Raw genomic sequence first — 18,938 nt, 5'->3', positions numbered from 1 at the left:
CAGGGTGGAAATAAATGTCCGGAAGCTTATAAATGTCCCTCTGTAAAACGCTTGATGAAACAAAAACTTGATTTCTTACAATTGTTAGGTGAACCACTATAGGTGAAAATAATTGTAGTGATGGTTTGGTATGTATGGGAATCCTAATGATATGCAATAGGCATTGGGATAATATCAGTCATTTGTATGGCAGTAATAATTGTATGGCAGCAATAATTGTACGCTAACATCTCCCATTTATGTGTACGTCTTGGCTTGTTTCAGGGGCTTCAGCACAACTGATGATGATGAGGAGGTGGCTCGCGAGCGTAGGAGAAACGCTCGTGAGGAACGAATGAAAAAGGCGGAGATGGAGGAGTCTAGCAGCAGCACCGTGACAACAGAGGTCAACAACACTCACAGGTAGAGAACACAGGACACCCAGAACATGAACAAATCCTTGAAAACCAAAATGTCTTCTACAAATTTTAGGTAGAACCACCCCATTCTCCCTACTGAACAAAACCCTGATCTGTAGAAAGAACCCATCTGGTAACAATAATATAAGTTCCAGTGTTAACCAATAGCTTGTCTACAACTAATTCATTCTGTTTTCCCCTCCACTCCACAGTGTGACAGAGTCCTCCTCCACCGGTGCAGAGGTGAGCTCCTCAGCAGGTGATGGGGATGACGTGGTACTCCTGGACCGCCTGGCCAAGCGGGAGGAACGCAGACAGAAGAGGTTGAAAGAGGCACTGGATAGACAGAAGGAGTTCGACCCAACCATCACCGATGGTAATGAGAACAGCCAGGAGGAGACCTTCCCTAGCGGCCGCCACCGAGGCACAGAGGAGGAGAAGGAGGAGAAACCAGCCCAGGAGGAAGTAACCACCAACTCCTGGAGTAGAGAGGAGGAGAAGGAGGTGAAAGAAGAGGAGGCGACGCCAAAGGAGGAAGAGCCTGAACCCGTCACAGAGCCTGAGAAAGCTGAGATGGTGGAGGAAGAGAAGAAAGAGGTAAAGTATGACTTCCTAGATTAACGTTAAAGGGCATAAATGTTGGATGGGAGGTTTTGTATTTACAGGAAGTTATATTGACACAAAATGTACTTTATCTCATAGGAAGACGTTGAAGAAACACAAATAGTACAAGAGAAATGTATTGAATTTGTTGTACCCGCTGCACCACTACAAGAGTGCGGGTTTGAAATATCAATTATGCCCAAGATGGCAGTAGAGGATAAATCTGTTGATGAGATAGCTAAGAAAGAAGAGGAAGAAAAACAGAAAAAAGAGTTGGAAGAAAAAGAGGCTGCAGCAAAACTCAAGAAAGTGGCTGAGGAAAAGGCTGAAAAAGAAAGGAAAGAAGCTGAAGAGAAAGCTGCAAAACTTAAAAAAGAAGAGGAAGAGAAAGCTGCAGAACTTAAAAAAGAGGAAGAGAAAGCTGCAGAACTTAAAAAAGAGGAAGAGAAAGCTGCAGAACTTAAAAAAGAGGAAGAGAAAGCTGCAGAACTTAAAAAAGAGGAAGAGAAGGCTGTAAAACTGAAGAAAGAGGCTGAAGAAAAAGAAAAAGCTGTAAAACTGAAGAAAGAGGCTGAAGAAAAAGAAAAAGCTGTAAAACTGAAGAAAGAGGCTGAAGAAAAAGAAAAAGCTGCAAAACTCAAGAAAGAAGCTGAAGAGAAAGTAAAAAAATCTAAGCAAGCAGAGGAAAAAAAGAAAGCTGAGGTATCAGTGTGACTTTTAGGGTGATTGCCTCCATTCACATCCTGGATAACTCCAATGTTCCTCATATATCTACTGTGTCATAATACAGTACGCTCAATAATACAGTTATATTCAATATATTTTAATTGACACATGTGGAGGATATATTTGGGTTATCCAGGTTTTGCTGCGTTTTACATCTTCACTGTTTGGGCCACTTCCATATCCACATTATCCCATGCTTTAAGGTGTGGTCACAGATCACAGAGTGGTCAAGATGTGTTGCTTTGCATCATTGAGAACTTGGGCAGTTGTGTCCTAGTCTGGTCCCAGATCTGTTTGTTCTGTCCTGCCAATTCCTATGATCATTGTCATGCCAAACTGAGCCATAGAAGTTGGCACAAACAGATCAGCAACCAGGCTAAGTTATGTCACAGTGTTGTCACAGTGTGTGTGTCTGTGGTCAGCATCAACGTACATCTGCATTGCTCTCACCTTGCAGGCTGCAGTGGGACACCATTGTATGGCAATTTGCCTGGCTTCTACAGTTCGCATATGTAGATAGATGCCACAGTTATCTGACTTCCCTTGTTATGTTTCCCTGTGTTCCTGCCCACCAAGGAGGAAAAGTCCAAAAAACGGGTAAGATCAAGTGGAAATGTCGACTCAAATAGAAATATTATGTCGGTGATGATCTAAATCATAGATTGTAAAAATGTCCATATTATGTTGGACACCATTTGTTTATATTCTATAACTTTGTTTTTGTTTCTACGTCGTTGGACTTTGATGCAGGAGGCTGCGAAGGTGGAGCTGGAGAAACCGAAGTTAAGATCAGTGAGGAAAGATGAAGTGAGTATCATTTTCTGTCCAACCCGACAAAACAGTTGCCTTGTTATACTACCACCGTTTGTTGCATTCATTACCTGTTCTATCTATCTCTGCTTTTTATTGGTGTATAACTCATCCACTGGTCTGTTGCTCATCCACTGGTCCATCACTCATCAATTGGTTCCCATTGGTGAATTGATAGAGATAGATGAAGCATGTTGGATGGGGTATTGTAATCTCATTCCAATGATAGACCAATGGATTCATAATAGACCCCTATCTATCTGTGCTCTCTATTGAACAGAAGGAGTCCTCCCTCTCCAAGCAGCAGAACGGCGGTGTGGCGCGCTCCGCCGAGACCGAGGACCAGGAGCGCCTGGAGGCGGAGCGTAAGCTGGAGGAGCTGAAGCGGCGTCGTGACGAGGCGGACAGCGAGGAGTTTGAGAAGATGAAGCAGAAACAGCAGGAGTCTGAGGCCGAGCTGGAGGAGCTGAAGAAGAAGAGGGAGGGGAGGAAGAAGGTCATTGAGGAGGAAGAGAAGCAGAAGAAGGCAGAGCTGGCTGAAAAGAAGGCCAAGGAGCAGGTGGGTGGGGACGTAGAGACAGACAGACAGGTGGGGGCTAAGGATGGACAGACAGACAGGTGGGAACTGGGGACGGACAAACAGACAGATGTGGAATGTCGCTGCAGTGGATAGCAGCCGTTGTACGGGCTCCTGACCAATTCTGCTGTGTTGTGGAGGTTTTTAACGCTGATCTTAACTTATTTTGTACATAATGTCTCCGAAAATAGCTTCTGGAGATCAGAACAGCTATCACTAATCTCAATTTGGATGACAATTTCTACTTCAACTAGTCTACAGTTCTGGAGGCTCTGTTTACTTGATCAGGCCCTAATTCCCCGGGACTCGAAAGAGGAAGCGACGGCGGAAAAGTGGCAGACGAGCCGGGCATCCTTACGAGACTACGTTGGCGACCAAATAAACTGCCTTTACCCTCCATTCTGTTTGGGAAAGTACAGTCACTAGAGAACAAACTGTACAAGCTCCATTTGAGACTATCCTATCAACGGGACCTGGAGAACTGTACTATTCTGTGATTCTTGGAGACGTGGCTGAACAAAGACATGGATAATATACATCTCGGTGGCTTTTCAACGCATCGTCAAGACCAGTCAGCAGCCTTGAGGAAGATGAGGGGGGAGGTGTGTCTCTTTGTTAACAACAGCTGGTGTGCAATGAGACTACACTGTTTACTAAGAGAGTTATTATCTAAATTTTTCATAGCTGTCTGTTTACCACCACACACCGATGCTGACACTAAGACCGCACTCATCAAGCTGTATAGGCCCATAAGCAAACAAGAAAATGCACACCCAGAGGCAACGCTTCCTGTGGCCGGTGTTTTTAAAGCAGTGAAACTGAAATCCCTTTTACCTCATTTTTATCAGCATGTCACCTGTGCAAGTAGAGGCGACAAAATTCTAGATCACCTTTACTCGACACACAGAACAGTATTAGAGGACTTCCCGAGTGGTGCTGTGGTCTAAGGCACTAGAGATTCTGGGTTTGAGTCCAGGCTCTGTTGCGACCGGGAGACCCATGGGGCAGCGCACAATTGGCCCAGCGTCTTCTGGGTTTGGGGGAAATTTGGCCGGCAGGGATGTCCTATCGTGCACTAGCAACTCCTGTGGCAGGCCGGGCGCAGTGCACGCTGACACGGTCGCCAGGCGTACGGTGTTTCCTCCGACACATTGGTGCGGCTGGCGTGCGAGTTGTGTCAAGCTTGGTTGGGTTGTGTTTCGGAGGACACACGGATCTCGACCTTCGCCTCTCCCGAGTCCGTACGGGTGTTGCAGCGATGAGACAAGACTGTAACTACCAATTGGATATCACGAAATTGGGGAGAAAACGGGTTAAAAAAAGTATTAGAGGTTCTCTCTCGCCCTCCCTTTTGCAAATCTGGCTATAACTCTCTCCTCCTGTTCCTGCTTACAAGTAAAAACTCAAACAGGAAGTACTAGTGACGTGCTCGATACGGAAGTGGTCCAATGAAACAGATGCTAAGCTACAGGACCGTTTTGCTAGCACAGACTGGAATATATTCCGGGATTCATCTGATAACATTGAGGAGTACACCACACCAGTCACCGTATGTACATATCCCAACCAGAAGCCATGGATTACAGGCAACATCCGCACTGAGCTAAAGGCTAGAGTTGACACTTTCAAGGAGCGGGACATTAATCCGGACACTTATAAGAAATCCCGCTACGACTATGAGGTGGTGAGGGTAGGCAACAACACATCTGCCACGCTGACCCTCAACATGGGGGCCCATCAGGGGTGCGTGCTTAGTCCCCTCCTGTACTCCCTGTTCGTCCATGACTGCGTGGTCACGTACGACTCCAACGCCATCATTAAGTTTGCTGACAACACAACGTTGGTAAGCCTGATCACCAACAACCATGAGACAGCCTATAGGGAGGAGATCGGTGACCTGGCACTGTGGTGCCATGACAGCAACCTTTCCCTCAGCGTCAGCAAGACAAAGGATCTGATTGTGGACTGCAGGAAATGGGAGGGCTGAGCACGCCCCCATCCACATCGACGTGGCTGTAGTAGAGGGGATTGAGAGCTTCAAATTCCTCAGTGTCCACAGAACTATTTAATTAACATGGTCAATACACACCAACACATTCAGGAAGGCACAACAATGACTCTTCCCACTAAGGAGGCTGAAAAGATTTGGTATGGGCCCTCAGATCCTCAAAAAGGCAACTGGTTGGTATATGACCGCAAGGCGCTACAGAGGGTCGTGCGAACGGCCCAGTACATCACTGGGGCCAAGTCATAGGCTAAGTCATAGCCTCCCAAGTCATAGGCTGTTCTCTCTGCTACCGCATGGCAAGCAGAGCACCAACAGGACCCTGAACAGCTTCTACCACCAAGCCATAAGACTGCTAAATAGTCAGTTAAATAGTTACCCAAACAGCTACCCGGACTACCTGCATTGACTCTGCATTAACTCTTTTGAATCACTACCTGCTTTATTGAACAGCTAAAATATATATATTTTTAAAACATGTTTTCACCCCATTTCAGACCATTTTCTTCCATTTCGTGCCTAGTGAATAACCCTAACCTTAGCTTCATGTCTTCATTCCGGCTTAACCTTAACCCTAACGATAACAATGATGGTAAAATGGGCTATTGCTCTGGTTCTAACAGGAGGAGAGGAAGAGGTTGAAGGAAGAGATAGAGCAAAGACGAAAAGACGCTGCAGAGAAGAAGAAACAGATGATCGAGGAATCGGGCGACGGAGACAAGAAACCCTTCACATTGGGTGTCACGCCCAAGGGCAAGGTGAGGCCCTATAGGCTTCTGCTACAGATGATATCATTACAGTAACTGAGAGAGATCCGTTGACGATTAACAAAAGCTATCGCCTATAGATATTGTGTCCATATTGATGTGCAATGTCTTCCTATAAAGCAATACAATGCAACACCTTGAGTAAAGATCCACAGAATTATTCTCATACAAACATGGGAAACTGCTATGTGTTTCCAAGTTTGAAACATGCTGCTGTCTCTTTAATTGTTAAGCCTGTTTCTATTTCCTCTGAATGATAGACAGCTTTTCATAAAAACAGAAATTCTCCATGACAAGTGCAGAACAGGGATTTTTCTGTTGGTTTCACAACTGTGCTCAAATATGGGTGTTTAGAGGAGGTATAGGACTGAGAGGAATTTATTGTGACAAGTATTTTGGGAGCATCCACAGCTAGCTGTGTGTGTGTGTGTGTGTGTGTGTGTGTGTGTGTGTGTGTGTGTGTGTGTGTGTGTGTGTGTGTGTGTGTGTGTGTGTGTGTGCCTGAGTGTATGGCTTGCATGCGTTTGTGCGCACACTCGTTATGGACTTGTCATTTATCATAAACAGCAGCTCTGGGTTCCCGGCCCGGGGCTCAGGAGCTGACAGGACCCTGCTTATACTGGCTCTGTGACAGTATAGTCTCACAGAGCCAGAAAATATAGTCTCTGACTCCTCAACACAACACTGAGTCATCACCATTGGGTTAACTTTGTTCAGATCTCACAGAACTAACTGCCCAAGAATGGTACGAATTTTAGTCTAAAAGGGGAAAAGACGAAATGGAAAGAGAGGGACCGAGGAGGAGAAAGAGAGGGAGAGAGAGAGAGCAGCAGACAATTGCATCAGCTGTGTGTTGCATGTCAACAATGTGTTTACAAGTGTAATCAAGTTAGTCTATTCTCTGTGTTTTTAGATTGGGGAGAGAGCAGAATTCCTGAACCAGAGAGCCCAGAAAGGGTGAGCATTCCTTGCCTTTTACTTCTACTATGGTATACTATGGTTTCATGTAAACCTTCAGTCTAGAGTGTACTGCATTGTACTCATGGTTTGTGTGTTCTCGCTCCTACAGCTGTAAGACATCACATGCTCCTATTGTCTCCAAGATAGGCAACAGACTGGACCTATACACTGCTGCAGTTCAGGTAAGGCATAGACACATCCTAAATGCATAGTGTTCCAGGGCATCGTGAGGCCGACTCATCATGTCATAAGATGACAGAATGAGTACAGAAATCCAATAAAAAGCTAGGAGGCAGAAATTAGGTGATTGTATCTTGTTGAGGTCCTTTTTGCCCATTTGTAGTCATCATTGTGAATTGAGAAGTGGCTCTCATCTGACTTTTATGGTTAAATAAAGGTTAAATAACTAAATAAATGGAATACAAACACAATCACTTGTCTCCCAGTTTCTCTATTTATTTATTTTTAAGTGGCATTATCTTGATGTCTGACTGTAAGCCGCTCTGGATAAGCGCGTCTGCTAAATGACCAAGATGTACAAATGAAATGTCTCCTTTCCCTCTCCATAGACCAACCGGGATGTGAGGTCTCCTAAGTCTCCGGTCTCAGACCTGCCAGAGACACCAAGCATCCGCAACATCAAGAGCATGTGGGAGAAAGGGAACGTTGGGGGGGCCACTGAAAGTCCCAAGCCTATGAATAAGGTGAAAGAGGAGAGGGAGTCAGGAGAGGGACGGGGAGACATGGATGAAGGAGAGAGAGAGTGTGTGGGGGGGAGAGGAGGGGGGGGGGAGAGAGGATGGGGATTGAGAGAGGGAAAGGGAGAGAGGGAGAAGAAGGGCAGCAGGTAGCCTAGCTATTAAGAAAGTTGGGCCAGTAAGTGGAATGTCTCTCGTTTGAATCCCGAGCTGACAAGGTGAAAATCTGTTGATGTGTCCTTTAGCACTTAACCCTAATTGCTCCTGTAAGGTGCTCTGGATGAAAGCGTCTGCTAAATGACTCAAATGTAAAAATAAGAAGCGATTAGGAGACAGGAGGACAATCGCTGACTGTAAGTCATGAATGACGGCCTACTTCTCCATCTTCTTCCCAGGATGCTGCTGATATTAAAGTGGGTGTGGCTGGACTGACCAAAGGCTGGGGCAAGAGCCCAGCAGACACTGGCAAGGCAGCTGCAGCCGCAGCTGAGAAGGCTGACGTAAGGACAAACACACACGATTGAGCTCTTTAACTTGAAAATATGGCTAGCTGTAGTCTAATGACCCCAAATGGCCGACGTGATGAGTGCACGTCTATACGATCATCCATTTGTCTTTCAACTTGTGACCTACACTAGTGGAAACACACTGAAATAGGATTTATATACGCACCATGTCAGACGTGGAGACACTTTACACAAATCGTCTGGGAGCACTGCGAACGTACTGCCTGGTTGGAGGTGTGACTGCAGGGTACAGCGAAAATCATTGGCTCCTAGCTCCAACATGCAGGACTGAGTGAAATAAAACAAATAGTATTATATACATAATACCAACTGTAGCAGTGATGAATAAATACATATCCACTAGGGTGGAGGCAGAGTAAAGACTGTTGGGGGGGCAATGACCATAGGGGGAGCAGCAGGCAGACTAAATGACCATTGAGGGGGTGCGGGGACCAAGTCAAATAAAACAATAGGGGGAGTGGCAGGGGGAGGGGGAGCAAGTAGCTGACTAATGGTGGCTATTCAGCAGCATAATGGTCTGGGGTTAGAAACTATTGGCCAGTCTTCCAGTTTTCGCCATGATGCTCCTGTACTGCCCGTGTCTGAGTGATGGAAGCGGGTAGAACAGGGCATGGCTTGGGTGGCTGGGGTCCCTGATGATCTTATTGGGCTTCCTGATACACCTGGTGTTGTAGGTGTCCTGGAAGGCAGGCAGTGGGCACCCAATGGTGCATTCGGCTGTGCAAATCACCCTCTGAAGCACCTTGCGGTCCGCGGCAGTGGAGTTGTCGTACCAGGCTGTGATGCAGCCCGACAGTACACCCTCAATGAGCCCTCGGGGACAGGCCGAATTTCTTCAGCATCCTGAGGTTGAAGAGTCGCTGTCTGGGCATTCTTCACCACGGTGTCCATGTGGTTTTACCATTTCAGCTTCTCTGAGATGTGTACGCCAAGGAATTTGAAGTTATCGACCGTCTCCACAGCAGCTGCGTTGATGAGGATGGGGGTTGTCATTCAGTTCAGTTACCTTCCCTTTCTTGGGCACTGGGATGATAGTGGGTATCTTGAGTGGCCACCTGAGCTACAGAGACATTGAAAATGTCAGAGAACAGCCAGCTGGTCTGCACATTGCCTTGCGAGGGTTAACACGTTTGAATAACTTACATACGTCCTCGTTGAATACCATTGAGTATGTAGCCCATGTCATCAGGGTCTCTCCTCGGGAGCTCAGGGCCATTATGCTTGAATCGTGAGAAAAAGGTGTTTAGCTCGTCCGGTAAGGGTGGTGTTGGTGATCGCGATGTGGCTGGCTTTCTTTTCGTCATCCGTGATCGTTAGGAGCCCCTGCCACATACGCCTTGTGTCTGACCCGCTGAATCTCGACCGATCTGCGTAGGTTGTATCTGTACTGTTTAACCAAACTATTGTCTCCAGTCACCTGTTCATAAGCAGCATCTCTCTCTTTCAATTTCAGGCGAGAAAAATACCAAACAAACAACAGAAGTACGATAGTTGTGTGCCAGGTGGCAGGATGCCAACATACACTACATGACCAAAAGTATGTGGACACCTGCTTGTCGAACATCTGATTCAAAATCATGGGTATTAATACGGAGTTGGTCCCCTTTTTGCTGCTGGAACAGCCTCCACTCTTCTGGGAAGGCTTTCCACTAGATGTTGGAACATTGCTGTGGGGATTTGCTTCCATTCAGCCACAAGAGCATTAGTGAGGTCAGACACTGATGTTGGGCGATTAGGCCAGGCTCGCAGTCGGCATTCCAATTCATCCCAAAGGTGTTTGATGGGGTTGAGGTCAGGGCTCTGTGCAGGACAGTCAAGTTCTTCCACACAGATCTCAACAAACCAATTCTGTATGGACCTTGACTTGTGCACAGGGTCATTGTCATGCTGAAACAGGAAAGGGCCTTCCCCAAACTGTTGCCACAAAGTTGGAAGCACAGAATTGTCTAGAATGTCATTGTATGCTGTAGCTTTAAGATTTCCCTTCACTGGAACTAAGGGGCCTAGCCCGAACCATGGAAAAACATCCCCAGACCATTATTCCTCCTCCACCAAACTTTACAGTTGCTACTATGTATTGGGGAAGGTAGAGTTCTCCTGGCATCCGCCAAACCCAGATGCCTACGTCGACTGCCAGATGGTGAAGTGTGATTCCTCACTCCAAAAAACACTTTTCCACTGCCCAGTCCAATGGCGGCGAGCTTTACACCACTCCAGCCGACACTTGGCATTGCAAATGGTGATCTTAGGCTTGAGTGCGGCTGCTCGGCCATGGAAACCCATTTCATGAAGCTCCCGACGAACAGTTATTGTGCTGACGTTGCTTCCAGAGGCAGTTGACACTTTGAAAGTCACTGCAATAAGTCCATTATACTGCCAATGTTTGTCCGTGGAGATTGCATGGCTGTGTGCTCGATTTTATACACCTGTCAGCAACAGGTGTGGCTGAAATAGCCAAAACCACTCATTTTAAGGGGTGTCCACATACATTTGTTTATATAGTGTACCTCCCTGGTTCTGCCCTCTCCACATCAGCCAATGTCAGAGGCAATATTTCACCTTGCTTGGGCTGGATAGTTACTTTAACGTTATCTTACTGCTGACAGAGTACGATAAGAGAACATTCAAGTTTGCGTACATCACGCCATGGCACATGAGTGCGTGGTTTATGGAAGTGTGTAAACAGTGTCTTGAGGGGACGTTTTAGATCTTGGTGACAATGTGACTGTCTGTATATGACCAATCAAAAAATGTAAAGTCTCTCAAATGTTTTCAGTTGACGACCAGTTTCATAAAAAACGACTTTTGCAGTTGATTTGTTTTCATTTCTAATTTAGTTTAAAACTAGAGAGTTAAACTAGATAATTTCCGTGTTTAACCGATGCGTAGGATACATGTATCCTAAATTGGATGTATATTTAAAGTAAATGCCATATCAAGTGTGATGTTGAGGCCATTTGTGACAGCCAGTGCATCCTATTCTTTATAGCTTGCTAGCTGGCTAATTTGACCAGTTCTATTAGAGACAGGCAGAACAGTATGTGAGACGTACTGTTGATTGGCAAGCCACGTTGTTCGAACCTGACATTTATGAGGTTTTATCTTGAGTCCCATTCCTTCTGGCCACAAGTACTTGTAAGAGCCAAGTTGCTTTTACATGAACGCTACAAGGTTTCCCTCTCATGGAGAGGTTGTAAAGCACTCCTTCTCTTCTGTATGTTATATGAAATGTTTCGGTTAGATTTGCATTTAGCTTTTGAGGCAGGCTATTTGTTTTGAGAAAATGTCTATCAATTACTGTTGTTTAACAACTTCTTTATTTTCCTCTCTTCTACTTGACTAGCTCTGCAGTTTTCCTCCCCTGGAACTTTCCTTCCTTCTGTACTTTTCTGTTCTGTCTTCTGATTGATTTTATCTGTGGGAAAGGTACAGTATGATCCAGTTTGTCATGTTAGCCATATGCATCTGACATCTTTCAAAAGTACTTTCTTGAAAGCGCCATTGGTGGAAACATGTACATTTTTAGTTCCTCAATACATGATTAGCAATTTAGTCGTGATCATTCACCACCCATTGATGCACTTCTTAGCATCCAGCGTAGTTCCATCCATGCTTTTTGTTCAGATGAAATGCACTGTAGCCTCACTATGGCTTCTTCGCCACGTTACGCTCTGCTCTGTGTTCTCTTGCAGGACCTGAAACCTGTTGATGTGGGCAACAAGCGCAGCCTATGGGAAACAAAGGGCTCCTCCCCTGCTAAGGTGAGCTAGTAGATCAGACGATGGCCCTGTCCCGAAACAACCCCTAAGCCCCTACCCCCAGACACATGGAGAACGGAGAGGATTTGATGTTAACAGTATGGGGATAGCTCCACCTTGCCCTCTAACAGGCTAGGTGTATTTTTTGCCATATTGCCAACATCTGTCCAATCTCTCAGATCTCCACAAGTGTTGGGTTTAGGGTGATTAGGCAACAGTACAGTGTGCCAAAGATGAATCACTTCTTAGGATGTACAATAACACCGGATTCTGTGATTCTACTCTTCCCCATTTGAAGCAGTCAACGTAATTGACTGCACCTTTAAACCTCGATGAGCAGAAGAGGTAATGGTATTGAGCAAAAGGAACGTTTTGCACGTTACACCACCAGGCACTTAGTCTTTAGCCTGATCCCAGATCTGTTTGTCACACCAAACAATGACCATAGGAGATGGCAAAACAGCAGGCTACTGAGTTATCTTACTTAACCTGCTGTGATTATTCCCCTATGTATTCTACGTCACCAACGCCATGACACATAATGGGTCAGCTGCACCTTTACAGGAAACCCAGCTAGCACATAATGTTCTGAGAACCATTTGTTTCATAGAGCTTGGTGAAAGCGTGGTTGTCCTATGATTGTTTTGCATACAACCTTCCCACAACTTCCTTGAAATGGTGCAGGATAGTTTCTTGGCTTTGGAACAGTGTCAGCACATTTAAGGAACTTGACCGAAAAACTTGGAACAGAATGTTTCCTAAAAGTTCAAACTTGGTTACATTTCATTTCAATTTTGGCAATGTTCCAGGAATGTTCTCCAACTGGTTTGACATTGGGAATGTTCTCAAATAGTTCCAGGAATGTTAAGAAAGGATGTTCTTCTGTCGGAATTTCAGTACTCTAGCATAACGTTTCCTAGTCATGTTCAATTCTGGTTTGCTGATACATCGTTGTCACACTTTCTTCACTCTCATTCCTGAGTACACTCCTTGTGAGTCAGTTTAACATATTCAAATGCATGACCCTGAACTATATGAAGTTTGAATACGTAATAATGATTGCCCCTTGGTAAGACATGATTCACCTTGAAATACAGTCATTTCACTGGGAAAGATTAGATGGTTTAGTAACTTTGTGTCCCCTTGTTTTCTGTTAACAGGTGACAGTTGGAGGCAAGAACAAATCTGTCACAAATGGTAAGTGAGTTTTCTCACCATGATGTGAACGTGTGCGTGCGTGCTTTTTCCGAACCTGTTGTGAGTGACATCGTCACAGAACGAAAGAAGCTGAGGCTACGGAGACTTTTCCCTCTCATGAAGGACACCCACCCACACAAGCCTTGAATTGATTTACATCCCCCAATGGAGCCGTGTCCATAACTCCTACGTCTGTCCTCCACTCTGTGCCCGAGTTCGCTGGCCACCGTAAATCAAATCCTTTGGACGGACATATTGGCCATGTTCCATTGCCTCGTTGCATTATTGTTCTATATTTAAAGGGCCCGTTCCCACTGACCTTATTTCTCTGTGCAAAGGAACCTGTCATGTCCTGTGTCCCAAATGGTCTAGGTGGCATGGGAGTTAAACAACGCAGGGCAGCGGAGGCATCCCAAATGGAATCCTATTCCCTATATAGTGGGATGCCTCCGCTGCCCTGCGTAGGTCTCCCCACGCCACCTGGACCTGACGAATACTGTGCAGACCGTCGGCATGATGCCACGCATGCCACAGTGCAGCTGCTATTGTCACACTACTGTTGCATTATTTACACGCAACCGTAATGTTGTCAAGGCTTATACTCTTACGGGGTCAATTGTAGTTGCTTACGGTGTAATCTCAGTGGCTGTTGAGTGAGACTAGCAACAGTAGATACTGACACATCAAAGAGATATGATTCCTATGGGTAACAAGTTATATTGATTATACAGTACACATTTCTGCCCAAGTACCTTTCTCACTACTGTGCTACTTTTATAGTTCCCCAATATGATATATACTGTATCATTAGTAGCACCCTGAGCCCAGTCTAACCCAAACTGGGGATATCCCTCAAACACCCACTGTCTGAGTCAGACCCTGGGGGAAGGAAAAGCTGTCCGCACTCGCTTGGGTGTCACCCAACCCGTACAACCTTCCCAGATCTTCAGCTGAAATAGCCCACTGGGAATGAACTGAAGGGCAAATTACATTGTTAGAGCTATCAATCACTAAAACTAGTGTCACTGCAGGGGCCTCAGAATATGTGTCAACAAAGGTAGCGCCTACTGGGTCTGATATACACAACTGCACACACACGCGCACACACACACATACACACACTAACTCACTTGCGCGCACATACGCACACATGCATGCTTGTACACAAACACACACTTCACTGTACTTGAACACATTCACGCACACATGTTTGTACGTGCACACACACACACACAGATATATATTTTGATGAACAGCTCTAAAATTAGATTGCTTGTTATTCAGTCAGTGTCTCTAACACCTAATAACGTTTGATAAGCTATGCCATATTCTGAAGGAGTGGATACATATTTCTCTCTGGGAGTTAGAATTGAATAACTATGACTCACTTAGAAGTATACTTGACTACTTTATTTTAGTGATTCTTAGTGATTCTTACATTTTTAAGAGTTTGGCTGTACTGGTTGTTCTCTGTTTCCTTGCACCGTTTTGCCACTTTTTGAGACTTTTTGTTTGTGACTTTTTGCAACTTTTCCTCAGGACTAATGATATTTTCCTCCCTATCTCTCTCAGCAGGTGTGGGACGCTAATGATCCAAAGTAAAAACCCTGAGGAAGAAGCCCAAACTGATGAAATACAAGACTCTACTCTGTGTATTCATAACCAAAAATATCTCCATAACAGCCCTGCAGGGGTTGGCACCCAAATTATTTTTCAGTTCTGAACAGAAACATTATTATTTTTTTGTTCCGTTCCACTGTTCTGACCAGCAAGTTCTGAATCTGTTCGAAACCCCCCAAAATAAATATAGCGTTCCTTTCTGTTCCTTTTTAAACCTCTAAAATGTATTTTTCTATATGACTTCACCAATCATTGCGGATAGAGCAGCATGCTATGGAGTGGGCACGCTATAGTTGTTAACATGCATTGGACAGACAAGTGTAGGTCACGAGATGCGACTACAATTTTGCGGGTGGGGAGAGAGGGTGGAGGAGGAGGCTTGGCTTGAAGTGCTGGGCATCTTGTTATGACATGCATTTTCTGAATTAGACCCACAGAATTATAGCTACGGAGGAGCGGCTTCTATGAAGGAACTTTGAATGTCTTTGAACTTTCGAGAATTGGCTTAACGTTGGACTAGAGCTGTTTAGCTAGATAACAAGCTTGTGTGTGCTCTAGTATCCTTAACTAGCAATGAAAAAGTGAATCCATTCTTCTCTACTGAAAAATATCTCTCCTTAATTTCTGAATCACGCTTGTAACATCAGTAGGCTACAGTAGCCTATGCTTCAGAGGGGGAGGGGCATGTAGCCTACACACACATAAACACTGGCAAAGATTTTCAGCTGGCAGGCACGCACTGGAATACGTTTTTGAGTGTGGGCTTTGCAGAGGTGCTTTGTTTTTTGTTTTTTGTGGGACTGGAAAACAATCCCCAGAATATATAAAATAACATTATTAAACAGTTCCCATGCTTGAACAATAATGGTTCTGTTCCAGAACAGGATACTGTAGATCACTTTAATTCCTGGTTCTGATTCTGTTCATCGAAAGATGTCATTATTTTCCGGTCTGTTCCCTGAAACGGTTCCAACCCCTCCAGCCTTTGCACAATCCCTTGTACATCCTCATAGAATTTATGCTGTGAAAATGAAATTTGGAAATAATTTATGTTAGTGTAATGAAAAATATTGTATCCCCCCCCCCCCCCCCCCCCCCCCCCCCCACCCCCACCTTTTTGGACTTGACTTAATTTCATTGATAAACAAAAGAAATTCAAAGAATAGATAAGAAACCTTAAAAAAAAAAATCAAAGTTATCCAAAATGTAATGCGTCTTCTGAAGAGATACACTAAGAATTTAATAAGGTATCTATTCAAATAGCCATACTGAACTGAATTTTGTTGTACTTTTATTTTTTTCTATTTTTCAAGAAAGCTTCCATAAGGTTGACATTAGCTGGCAGTCTGATTATATACATGTACTACCTATATGTCAGGATAGATGTTTGTCACATTCATCACTTCGATATCTTTGCTCACAGTGTAATGGTGACGTGATGGTGTCATTGTAGTGCATAATTCACATTATTCAGTCGAACGGGGTATTTTAGTTTTTAGTTATGAATTAGCAGTATCCACTATCACAGCTTTTTTGAGATGTGTTCACATTTTGTATTCCATTTCTGGAAATATCAAAATGAGTATTATGGCATCACAGCTGTTTTTTCCTCTCAAATATACTTTTCGTTGACTGATACTTTGGTCCTGCTTAGCTGGGTTTGGGCTGATAAGACTCTAAATACTTGACTTATTTTATGTTTATGGATGTCAATATTCGGACTGCCACATGGTCACGAGGAGGCTGTCCTAATATGGACACCGTATACATGTATATTGAATGACATAAACCATGAACTACAACTTATTTCCCAATAAGCACTGGTTGCTAAACTAACCCCCTCAAAATCATTGGATAAATGATGCCCAGGACTGTAGCAAGATTATCAGAGGGTTAATCACTCCTTGGTTGGGCTTAAAGGTCTCAATGTATAATAAGGCTATTGGAATTAAGAACTATCCAGGAAAGGTGTGACCGTTTGACTGAAGTTAACAATCATCCAAAGAGACAGGAGTCATATCACATTGTTTCATGAAGATTTTCACAACTAAGCCAAAGAGACTAGTTTTTTTTAGACCAAAGTTTTAAACAATGAGGAGGCATAGATGCAGTAAAGAGGCCAATGGAACATAGACCATTGGGGGATAGAAGAAGGACACCGGATTGGCGCACGTTCAACAAATCTCAAATCAAATTGGATTGGTCACGTACACGTGTTTAGCAGATGTTATTGCAGGTGTAGCGAAATGCTTGTAAGAGCTAGAAGCGAGGCAGCCCTCTCTGTCGGCTCCATTTCCTCCCCAATCTGATCTTAACAATGCCAAATCTGTCATGATTTATGTATTGTAACAGGTCCACAATGTCGTTACTAAAGTTCGATTTGGATATATTTGGCTGTTTCATAACATTTAGAAGTAGTCCATTTTCAGGTTTAAGAAGAAGTGACTGCTAAATGCTAACACCCGTTCGTAAAAGCTGGTAGCATAGCTAGCATAGAAAAATCGGTGGTGGTAGTCAAAGTCATTTTTAACTGTAATGCAGTTGATTGATGATGATGACATAAATATGTATTGGGGTTGACATCAATACAAGCATTATACGCCATTTAATTTTTTTTTTTTTTTAACCTCAGCATAGTTTCAAAAACACATAAACAATAGCCTAAATGTAGGCACATTTTCCTGGGGGCAATAAAGAGATTCGGGATCTTTCCTCCATGGCTTCTTTCCCCCGTGCGTTTCCATGGCATTTCCATTGTTTTGGCCGACTTCTATTGACCTCGTTACCGCATCTATCATTTCAAAACCAAATATGTCAAATGTTCTGGGGATTCTTAAGTATGTCCTCTTTTGTTTACACATTTTCAAGTAATTAATTGTATTTTATTTTTTAAAGGATTCTTTGCATCATTTTGAAACACCATGGGAAATGTTCCCACAGAGTAACATTAGCTGAGATTTGCACCGTATTGCAAGTTAAGGGGAAAAGTAAAGACCCATCTGTCTATATAGAGTTGACTTTACTGATGTATACCAAAATACAATACTGTACTAGGCATCTAATTAAAATGCAGTTCTTTACTCATTGATGTTTCACTTTGGCATTCTGAGTATGACGTGGTATCGATCTCTGTGAATGCTCCTTTTTCTTTTAAACTTGAGGTAAAGGAGAGTATTGTAAGTAAAGTAAGTCCTAATGTCTATAATATTGAACTGCCTTGTTCAGAGGTTTTGATTCAAGATTTTCCTTGTCCCCGCTACATCAATAAAACAAATGTAAAAAGCTAAGAATGTGTCAGTTTTGTTTTTGGATGTTGTGTTTTTATTCAATAGCTTGTGAATGTTTTAATGGATGAATGATGTTCTCAAAAGGCGAAGGGTGGACAAAGAGAAATGCAACGTTTTTCATGGAATGTGGTCAATGAAACCCTGTGTGTCTGTACGTGCACGTATGCGTGCGCATGCCTTCAGATATGTTGGGGTTCCATTGTCTAAGGTTCGAACAAGATCTGAACAACCATAGGGCAATACAGTCACATGAGCAGGAAGGGCCACACTACATACCCTTTTTTGGCCAAACAAACCTGTTAGGATTCTGAACCCTAAGGCCTCTGTATCTGTCTCTCCCTCTCTGCCTTGGGCTCAGGTAAGGGCTATTACTTCATACTGATGTGTCTTTACATCCAGACATACCTTTACGTTGCAAATAAATTCATTAAAAATCCTACAATGTGATTTTCTGGATTTGTTTTCTCATTTTGTCTGTCATAGTTGAAGTGTACCTATGATGAAAATTACAGGCCTCTCTCGTCTTTTTAAGTGGGAGAACTTGCACAATTGGTGGCTGACTAAATACTTTTTTGCCCCACTGTAGTCTCGCCATTGTTATTTTACTGCTGCTCTTTAATTAGTTATTTTTATTTTCTGTATTTTTTATAACTGCATTGTTGGTTAGGGGCTCGTAAGTAAGCATTGTATGAAGTAATGTGCTGTAGGTACCCTGATGCAGGTACCTTTCAAATAAAGCATTACTCACATTTCTAAAGCCACTGACAGGGCTCTGGCAGGCAGTTGGACATCACCAAAGGATAGACATGACATGAGGTTCAATTTCATGAGTGGTGAAGGGTCTGGGACCCCCCCATCTGTCCTGAAGTACGTAACTGACAGTCCTGTTAGTGCCTAAAGCAGACAGTGTACTTGGCCGCTATCCCAGTTTAGACTCAGTATAAGGTTTATTTCCTTTTCTACTGGTCCGACGAGACCATGACCTGTAGACTCCTTGTATCTATA

At 43.9% G+C, this 18,938-nt stretch overlaps 1 protein-coding gene across 8 annotated transcripts in view; it reads left to right on the top strand.

Moving 5' to 3' along the window:
* Nucleotides 1-17,933, top strand: part of LOC110524730 (non-muscle caldesmon) — a 56,013-nt gene extending 38,080 nt beyond the window's left edge. For 4 of the 8 annotated variants that reach the window (XM_021604617.2, XM_021604624.2, XM_021604632.2 and 1 more), the window contains 14 exons: nt 265-402; nt 611-995; nt 1,101-1,703; nt 2,304-2,324; nt 2,478-2,534; nt 2,818-3,096; nt 5,743-5,877; nt 6,800-6,843; nt 6,956-7,028; nt 7,416-7,550; nt 7,940-8,044; nt 11,764-11,832; nt 12,990-13,026; nt 14,599-17,933. In XM_021604617.2, coding sequence (XP_021460292.2) covers nt 265-402; nt 611-995; nt 1,101-1,703; nt 2,304-2,324; nt 2,478-2,534; nt 2,818-3,096; nt 5,743-5,877; nt 6,800-6,843; nt 6,956-7,028; nt 7,416-7,550; nt 7,940-8,044; nt 11,764-11,832; nt 12,990-13,026; nt 14,599-14,615 — 2,098 coding nt within the window. In that variant the 3' untranslated portion in view covers nt 14,616-17,933. The remainder of the gene's footprint in view (nt 1-264; nt 403-610; nt 996-1,100; nt 1,704-2,303; nt 2,325-2,477; nt 2,535-2,817; nt 3,097-5,742; nt 5,878-6,799; nt 6,844-6,955; nt 7,029-7,415; nt 7,551-7,939; nt 8,045-11,763; nt 11,833-12,989; nt 13,027-14,598) is intronic. The other 4 variants (XM_036979771.1, XM_036979769.1, XM_036979775.1 and 1 more) reach the window with 4 other exon arrangements.
* Nucleotides 17,934-18,938: the final 1,005 nt, after the last annotated feature.

This window comes from Oncorhynchus mykiss, chromosome 1, assembly GCF_013265735.2.
Source record: "Oncorhynchus mykiss isolate Arlee chromosome 1, USDA_OmykA_1.1, whole genome shotgun sequence".
In the NCBI taxonomy this organism is placed as follows: domain Eukaryota; kingdom Metazoa; phylum Chordata; class Actinopteri; order Salmoniformes; family Salmonidae; genus Oncorhynchus; species Oncorhynchus mykiss.
Note: the sequence above shows the minus strand (reverse complement) of the source record. Positions and strands in the feature narration are given on the sequence as shown.